Source organism: Chaetura pelagica, unplaced genomic scaffold (assembly GCF_000747805.2).
Source record: "Chaetura pelagica isolate M959 unplaced genomic scaffold, ChaPel_1.0 scaffold507, whole genome shotgun sequence".
Lineage (NCBI taxonomy): Eukaryota > Metazoa > Chordata > Aves > Apodiformes > Apodidae > Chaetura > Chaetura pelagica.
Genome location: NW_009953902.1, coordinates 370,751 through 379,558, shown reverse-complemented (window position 1 = coordinate 379,558; position 8,808 = coordinate 370,751). Strand labels below are relative to the sequence as shown.

The following is an 8,808-nucleotide window of genomic DNA, read 5'->3' as shown; positions in this document are numbered from 1 at the left end:
GGTTGCAGGATTGATCACAGCAGCCCCAGTTCCACAGATGCTTTCAGAACACGGGACGGCAGGAAGGCTGAGGAATTGCTGCCCTCGGGCGGCAGCGGGTGGCAGGCACCGGCAAGAGGGGGGGTGGCAGCTCCCCAAAACCCCCTGGTTCTCCCCCCACATCACATCTCGGCTTCCTCCATCACCTCCATGCAGCGTGGGGAGCCCGGAGGAAGGGGCAGGATCCTCCTGCATCTCCACGCGGGGACAAACGCGCCGCTGCCTTCTGGGGTTGGTTGTTGTTTTTTAGTGATGAAAAACCAAACTGCAGAGAAGTCGGGGGGGTTGGGGCTGCCCGAGGTTTGGGGGAGAGCAGGGTGGAGGGGCTCAGGAGGTGGGCACGGGCTCACTCTGCCTGCTGGCAGGAGTCCCCATCCCCTCCCTCCCGCGGGGTCCCGGCAGCGCAGCGGGTCATGATGCTCATCCAGCGCCTCTTCAGCTCCTCCGTGTCAGCCACGAAGGTGTGGACCTGCCCGGACTGAGCCAGCTGGAATTGGTGGCGGGAGTCACCCTGGGACAGGTCCCTCACCTGGTAGCCCAGCAGGGGGATGGAGGTGTGGGCTCGGACGTCCTGGAGGGGGGTGGAGACAGAGGTGGGAGGCAGGGGATGGACAAGGGGCTGTACCCGGAGCACAGCCCGGCCTTACCTGGGGGGCTGCGTAGATGTAGAGCACCAGGGGATCATCCTGGGGGATCACAAACCAGCCCCGTGTGCCCCCCTTGCCGTTCTTGTCCAGCAGCTGCAGGGAACTGCACAGCAAGCTCCTGCCGGATACCTCTGCAGCTCCCTTCTGCCAGAGAAACAGCAAACAAATCCCTACGTACCCTGTGTGGGAGGCAGAGGTGATTTCCTGGGGAATTCCCTGCCTGCTCCACAAAACCCTCCTAAAGCAGGGGCAGGCCAGGGGAGGTGCCAGCCAAGGAGCAGGGGGAGTGACAGGGCTCAGAGGAATCACAGAATCCCAGACAGGCTTGGGTTGGAAGGGAACTTAAAGATCCAGTCCCACCCCCCTGCATGGGCAGGGACACCTCCCAGCAGCCCAGGCTGCTCCAAGCCCCATCCAACCTGCCCTTCAACACTGCCAGGGATGGGGCAGCCACAGCTTCCCTGGGCAACCTGGGCCAGGCTCTCACCACCCTCACACCAAAGAATTCCTAATATCTCAATCTCCCTCTTCCAGTTTCAACCCCTTCCCTCTTGGCCTCTCACTACAAGCACTTGCCCCAAGTCCCTCCCCAGCTTTCCTGTAGGCCTGTAGGAAGAGGGACAGGGGAGCAGGGCACGGGTAGGACGGGCAGAGAGGGGGCAGAGCTCACCTCCAGGACCCCTTTGTGCTTCCCTTCCCTCTCCTCCAGCACCGTGTGCCCGGTCAGGAAGATGTAGCACTCCTGGCACACGCGGCTCGGGCGGTTCCCGTCGTACTGCAGCTCGGCCTTGTAGTCGGAGCAGCGGGCACACACCACCTGCACCCCAGAGCCAGGGACACGGCTGGGACAGGGTCCAGGGAGAGCTGGGGGGGTGCAGGGAGGGAGCAGGGCTCACTCACATATCCACAGGCTCGGCAGTGGTGCCTCCGGCGCGCCAGGGGGGTGAAGGGCTCCCCGCAGCGCATGCACATGGACACCAGGTTGTCCCGCACCCACTGCGGGGCTCGGCGGCCCAGCTCCTCCATCTGGGGGGTGGGAGATGGCATGGGAACACCCTTCTCATCACCTGGGGTGGTCCCAGCCCCCTCTGCTCTTGCCTTTCCCCTCAGGCTTTGTATTCCCGCACTGCCCAGCTCTGTTAGGGGAAACTGAGGCATGGCAAGGTGGGCTCTCCTGAGCTGCTGGTGGAGGGAGGCAGGAAGAGGACAGGGGGGGTACCTTCAGTGCAGGGGTGTCTGTCTCCAGCCCAGGTACTGCTGCCTTAAAGGTCTCACTCCTCTTCTCCTTCCTGTCAATGGCATCTTGGAAGGCCTGGAGGAGAAGGCAGGGCTGGAGGGGCAGTTGGGGCTGCCCGGACACAGGGAACCCAGCTGGGGTCTGGGAGATGTGCTGCTTCTCCCAGCACTCTGTGGTACCTTGATCCAGGCGTTCATCTCCTCCTCAGACCTGGGTACAGAGAGGGAGCTGGATGAGCTGTTGTCCCCCCTCCCCAGGGCTCTGCAGCCCTGTCACCTGTCCCCTCACCTGGCCTGGAGCTCCAGCGTCCGCTGCTTTCCCGAGACCAGGAAGGTGTGAGGGAACTGAGTGTCCTTCAGCTCCCGCACCTGAGGGACACCAAAGAGAGGATGTGGAGCAGCTGAACCCACCTCCAGCACACAGGGACCTTCCTCCACCATGTGAGGGACACAGACTTCCCGTGGGCACAAGCCCTTCAGCCCCTCCAATCCTCCTTGCACAAGATGTCACTGCTATTCCACAGGATCAGAGCGTGTCAACCAGGTCCCCTCACCCACAAAGCTCCTGGCTCCAGCTCCTCCCTCCTTTCCCAGAGCTTTGGGAGAGCAGCCACATTACACCCCAGAGCAGGGTGCATTTTAGGGGAGCCCAGCTCTGGGGGAAGCACAAAGACCAGGGGCCTGTCTCACCTTCATGCCCTCCACGTCGATGCGGAGGTGAACCTGGAACTCGGAGCCCACCTGGATGACCCTGGGCACGCAGTAGAGCAGCATGTTGTTGAACTGGGCAGGGGGCAGGAGAGGAGGAGAGGGTTGGTTGGAGCCCAGCACCTGCCTGCTCAGAGCTGGGGGGCTTGCCTGGGATCTATGGTCCTTCACTCTGTCCTTGGGCTGAGCTGGTCTCTTAGGAGGAAATTCAGCCTAAAAAGCTACTGCTTCTGCCCAGCCCTCTCCCACCCTGCCCAGCTGAAGCTCTTCTGGGACTGCAGCAGCCCCCAGGGGATCAGCAGGTTCCCAAACACATCTTATGCAGGGTGCCCTGCACTGGGGGGGGGGGGGGGGGACCAACCCCCAGCTCTGCTTTTGTCCCCTCTGTGTAGAGATGACCCAGCAACACCTCGGGCCAGCTGTGCTGCTCCTCTCCCCATTCCCATCCCATCTGCTCCCTGCCCCTTCCCCTGGGTCTCCCAGCTCCCACCAGGAACAGGTACTTCTCCGACGTGCTGTTGCTGCGGGTGGAGATCTTTTGGATTGGTCCCTCCTTGATCAGCTCGTTGGAGGGGTCCACGATGTCATCCTCGAGGCCCAAGCGCTGATAGACCACCCAGAGGTTCTGCAGCCGCTCCTGGGGGGGCAGAGGGACCCGTCCCTGTGGGGGCCTGAGCACCCACAACCCTGTCACCCCATGGTGCCCTTCGTCTCCACCTCCCAGGTCAGCTGCTGAGTACCAGGCACATCTCTCACTCTGGGCTGATCTTCCAGAGCAGCTCCCAGCCTCAAACCAGCAGGTTTCAGCCCAGCTGACGTGGGAGATGTGACTTCCCCAGGCTTGGGGTGGTGGGATCAGCATCAAGAGCAGGCTCTAACCTCCTCTGCTGATCCCACAGAGCTCCTGTCCCACCCAGGGCAGGGCTGTGCTCCACCAGGACACATCCCTGTGCCAGGAGCCACAAAGCACTGCGGGCTGGGACAGGCACTCACCATCTCGGCGATAGCTGCGTTGGAGTGCTTGGCCACCATGAAAATCATCTCCAGGGCCTCTGCAACGAGAAGAGAAAGGGAGGAGGAGGGTTAAACGCTTGCTGGGAAGCTGTGGGAGAAAAACCCTGCCGGGGAAGCCAGAAGCGCGGTGGCTGCTGCCCTCCCCTGGACACAGCCCGAATGGCCCCGGTCTGGGACTGACAAGCAGCCCCTTTATCCCACCATCCCAGCAGGGCTGGGAGCTCCTGGCATCTGCAGGGGTCTGACAGCTCCCTGGCCACCTCAGGTCTCCCCTGGGTACGTTCTGGAGGGACTGTCCTTATCTTGAATCATCAGCCACTCTCCCTGCTGACCTGCCCAGACCCTGAGAGGGCAGATCAATCCCTCTCCCTGCGAGGAAAGGGTCAGACTGAGAGGATTATCCAAGGGCAGGGGGCAGCTGGTGAGGGAACTCGGTTATCCTGAGGCTGGTGCCCAACATGAGGGGTTATTGCCCCCACAAACTCTCTCCACCACTCCCTGGAGCCCTTACTCTCTGCATCGTCCCTGTCTGGGGACTGGGGTGGGAGTTTTTGGACATAATCCTTCAGGAGGAGCTCGTAGCGTGGGATCCTCTGCACAGGTTCCAGCATGTGGTGCTGCAGCGTTAGGTTGGAGCAGACCTTCCTCTTCTGGGGAGAGACACCAGGGAGAGAAACAGTGACCAAGGCAGCTCCCACCCTGTGCTGCTTCTTCCTTGCAGGGAGATTTTGGGAGCACTGATGAAGTCGTAGAATGGTTTGGAATGGATCTTAAAGATCATCTAGATCCCTGCGTGGGCAGGGACACCTCCCACTAGACCAGGTTGCTCAAGTCCCCCTCCCTGCTGTCCCCATTACCTGGATGTCAGCAATGAGCTCCTGGAAGGGTGGGGATTTCTCTGACCAGACAGTGATGAGCTCCATGGCCTTGTCAAAGTTCCTCACATATTCCCCGTACATCTTGAGGAACGGCGCGAGCTTCTGGATCACATCCCCAATCCTGGGGTTGCAGCTCCTGGGGGAAGGAACCACAGACCAGCAGCTTCCTCAGACAGGGAGGGATGAAGCAAAGGGTGGCTTGTGCATGGTGGAGAACAGAGGTTTACCAGCTACATCCCCATAGGACTTCCCACCCTCCACAATGGGAACGTCCCCAGCTTGCAGCCAGCCTGGGCACATCCCTAAACCACCTGAGATATCCTTGTCAGAAAGGACAGGAAGTGTTTTAAGGAGGTGCTTCTCAACACAAAGACATCTGGAGCAAAACAGCCCAAGCTCCCTGGTCCTGTTGGGAGACCAAATTCACCAGCACCAGCATTCTGGGAAAGCATTCCAGGTGTCCTGCCCCCCCTGCAGCTCACCAATCCTCCATGCGCTTCTGCAGCTCTGGCAGGAAGAACCTGGAGTGGAACTGGTAGATGGAGGAGATGTTGGAGAAGATCATTTTCACCACCTCCTCTGGGACTGTCTTCCCATTTTGGGCTTCTTTCATCAACTCTATATAAAATATCTGGAAGAAAGAAGGGGTGAATAAAAAGGGTTTAGGAAGAGGCTTGAGGATCCCACCATTCCCTCCCTGAGGCTGAAGTCCCTGACTGTGCAGGAGGGAAATCCCAGGTCCAAAGAGGGAAGCAGGGGGGGTGTCAGGCTTTGCTGGGACAAATGTTCTCCCTGGAGACCTGGGGTGTAGGAAAGGCAAGGGCCAGACCCACTCTCTGGCAGTGAAGCCCAGCCCAGCATGACTCTCATCTGTGCAGCTTCACACCCTGATCTGGGCCTGGCCACTGCCACAGGATCCCACAGGAAAACTGGTCAGTGTGGAGCTGTGCTGTGTCCTGCCTGGTTTATCAGCCTGGGGTGGCTGAGCTGTGCTGGTGGGGACAGATGGCAGCAGGGCTGTCACCCCCCAGGCTTGTGTGGGCTCCTCTGCTCCCCAGCTCACCTGGTCGAGAAGGTGGAGGCGGTTGACATAAGCCTGCTCTGTCTCCAGCAGCTCCAGAGCAATTTTCTTCTCCTCTGGTTCCTGCATGGGGAGAAGGGCTTGGTCTTTATCATGTGAGTCTTCCCCACCAGCCTGAGGGGATGCAGCTCTGTTCCCCAGAGCTCACAGCCCACCTCAAAATGGGACCTCGCTCCATGTGAGGGCAAGGAAAGCACCTCAACAAAGCAGGGTGAAAATAAGGTGGGTTTGGGACAGGGACAATGTCTGGGTTGTGCCCTTCTAGGTCAACCCTTTCTCTGTGCCTGTTTCCCCCCAAGTGATGCAGATCCTGGGGAGAGGGGAAGGGTGGGGTGGATTAACCCCATGGTCTGCAATTCCACCAAGGAACTGGATGCCTTCCTGCAGCAACGTGTCTGCAGCTGGAAATGGTCAGCACAGCCCTGGGGACAGCCTGGGACAGACCTGGCTGGGCCCCCCTGCCTGTCTGACACCCATGGCACAGTCACATCAGAGCTGGAAGAGACCAAGTCTGCTTTTGGATCCATCTGACTGTGAGGAATTTGTGCCTGGAGCACCAGGGAAGGGACCACTTCTCTGTCACCAGCCCACACAGCCCCCCTGCCTGAGCGTGGGCACCCACCACCAGCCTCACCTGAGCCACCACCAGCCTCACCTGAGCCACCTCCAGAGCTCACCTTGCTGCTGGGCTCGAGCCCTGGGTCCTGCTGCCTCCTCCAGTTGCTCTCCCTGAGCTTGTGTCTTAGAGAACGGAGGCACTTGAAGCTGAGACCCCGCCGACCCTGCTCCTCCTCCTCCTCCTTCCCTTCCTCTTCCTGCTCCCCGGCAGCCACCTGGGAGAGGCCGTGACTGGTGGGGACCACTGGGAGCTGCTGGGACATCCTGGCTGCAGGAGCAGCCTGGCTGTGTGGAGCCTGTTTGTCCCTCCGAGGAAACTTGCCAGCCCTGCTTGGAGGAATTGGTGTGATCAGCTCTCCCCTCCCTCAGCACAGGGTGACCCACCCAGGCCCAGGTGAGAAGACACAGCAGCTCCTCAGCACCAACAACCCCACTGACACCAGGATCTGCTGCCTCCTCCAAGGATTCCCTCCAGGATCCAGCCCCTCTCCTCCCAGTGCTTCCCTGCTGATGTCCTCAGCCCTCATCCTGCTCTAGAACAGCACAATTCCACCAGTCATTCCATTTCTTTCCCAACGTGCAGCTCTGGCTTTCTGCCACCACAGGGACCAGCAGCCTTGGGCATCAGGCTTTAAAAGCCCAACAGCCACGAGGCATCAACCAAGAGAAAAGCTCATGTAGGTGTTTCCTGCAGAGAAGCAGGTGTTTTTTTTTTTGTGGTTTGCTCTCTTCCTTTTTTTTCTGTAAAGAGAAGGAAAAGAGCAGGCACAGGGGAGAAGCCACACAGGGCACAGGTTGTCACCCAGAAGCTGCTCCCTGGGGTTCATTGTTCAAGGAGGAACTGGAAACACATCCACTGGTGGTCTGCAGGTGGGAGTGGGATGAGGAGAGGAAAAGAAAAAGGATGAAACTGGACATAAAATGGTGAAGTTAAGGATAGGAGAAGACCTGAGTGGCAGAAGAGCATGGTGGGTCCATCCCCATGTTGGTGAACATGTTTGTGAGCTCAGGGGGGCATCCCCAGCCATGGACACATCCCCTCCTGTCCCTGGGGGCTGGTGTGACCCTTCATGGGACACAGGAGCTTTATCTGTCCCTCCTGGTGCCTCCCAGGTCTGTGCCAGCCTGAATCCACCACTAAGATCCAACAGGGAACTTCTCTCTTTCTGTTTGTGTTGACTTGGGCTTTCTGTTCCAGAAAACTTGTTTCCAGGTTCCCCAGCTTCCTCCAAAAGTCTTTTAAGCTACTTTTGTTTCCCCTAAATAAAACTCAGGCTTCACAACAAACATGCTGCAGCAGCAAAATGGAGACAGCTCCACCACTTAAAGCTCCAAAGCAACATCACAGGCCAGGCTGCAACTGTGGGACCATGGGGACAACCAGTCTGGAGCCAAATCCTGCAGAGGAGATGCAGGGGAATTTGCTGGAGCAGAAGGAAATCTTGTGCCTGACCATCTTTAGGAGGTGCTGCCTCACTCATCTGCCCACCAACCAGCCTCATAAGGCTCACTGAGAGCACCTCACTAAGAGAGAGAAAGGCAAGACCTGTTATTCTGATTCAACAGATGGGGAAACTGAGGCACAGACCACAACAATTACTTGCTCCAAGGCTCAGAATTACTTCCACATCAGGGATTGAGGCAGATCTCCTTGGTCCAGCCCTGGCAGACATGGTCTGCAGGTCCCAGCTCAGGCTTCAAGCAAAAGGTGCTGTTTGATGGGGCTGCCACACAGCCCAAAATGAACCCCCTCTCCCCCTTGGTGCAATCCTCTCTCTTCCCTTCCCCAGGAGCCACATCTCTGCAAACAACTGGACAGCCTGAGCCTCGGAGCCTCCCAGATGCCCCAGCAGCTAATTCCCAGTGAAGACCCCTACAAAAAAGTGCTGAGTGTGGAGGGAACAAGCACCCACGGCCTGAGCCAGGCACAGAAACCTCCAGCAAAGCCAGCCCCACCTCACTGAGGGTTTCAGACTCCTGCCCGTGACCCACAACAGGGGGAAGGCAACGGGGTAGACCTGAGTGCTAGAGAACAGCAACCAGCCAGTGTCTCCACAGCCTCCAGACCACCCCATAGCAGGTTCCTCCCTTCCCAAACCCACACTACGTGGAGCCCTAATGCACCCAAAGCCCCCAGGCTGCTCCCTCCTTACCAGTGCTCTTCAAACGCAGCCACCAGGTTCAACACACCCTGTCGTTGACCATCGGCCTCTCCCTCCATGGCACAGCCTGGGAGCAGGTTCCTGGTGTGAGAGGAGCTGCAGGAGCAGGTGGTGGTGGTTGGGGGGTCCCTTCTCTCCCTCTCTTGGCTTCAAGGTGTTCCTGGGACCCAGGGTGTTGTCTGGGGGAAGAAAGTCTGCTGTCCCTGGGCTGGTAGGAGAGCATTGCTCAGGGTTGGCCTCAAAAGGAAAGAGGAAGCACAGGAGGTTACACGAGGAGAGAGGCTGAGAAAACGCTGGGAACTGGTTCAGTTGGAGGGGACCTGGTGTGTGTACCCAGCCTGGGGGCACAGCCAGGCCCTCAGCAGCAGTGGGGACGGTGCAGAGCGGGGCAGGGGCCTGGGGGGGCTGCACCCCAGCGTGGCCGC

The 8,808-nt window shown here is 59.2% G+C and overlaps 1 protein-coding gene across 1 annotated transcript; it reads right to left on the bottom strand.

The window, feature by feature from the left end:
* Positions 1–385: 385 nt before the first annotated feature.
* FGD2 (FYVE, RhoGEF and PH domain containing 2) lies at positions 386–6,484 on the bottom strand. Its single transcript, XM_010001400.1, has 15 exons — positions 6,281–6,484; positions 5,586–5,717; positions 5,005–5,153; positions 4,502–4,658; positions 4,156–4,294; positions 3,624–3,682; positions 3,121–3,267; positions 2,613–2,705; positions 2,212–2,291; positions 2,103–2,133; positions 1,906–1,998; positions 1,587–1,712; positions 1,357–1,503; positions 687–830; positions 386–610 (listed from the first exon to the last, which is right to left on the bottom strand). The coding sequence occupies exons 1-15, from the start codon at positions 6,482–6,484 to the stop codon at positions 386–388; spliced, it is 1,926 nt and encodes a 641-aa protein (XP_009999702.1).
* Positions 6,485–8,808: the final 2,324 nt, after the last annotated feature.

What these genes read in the sequence shown, in the direction of transcription:
- FGD2 (XM_010001400.1), bottom strand. Translation starts at nt 6,484, where the DNA reads ATGTCCCAGCAGCTCCCAGTGGTCCCCACCAGTCACGGCCTCTCCCAG. An exon ending in GCCTCCACCTTCTCGACCAG is followed by an intron (nt 5,154 to 5,585) that starts GTGAGCTGGGGA and finishes TCTTTCTTCCAG; the next exon opens with ATATTTTATATAGAGTTGAT. An exon ending in AGCTCATTGCTGACATCCAG is followed by an intron (nt 4,295 to 4,501) that starts GTAATGGGGACA and finishes GTCTCTCCCCAG; the next exon opens with AAGAGGAAGGTCTGCTCCAA.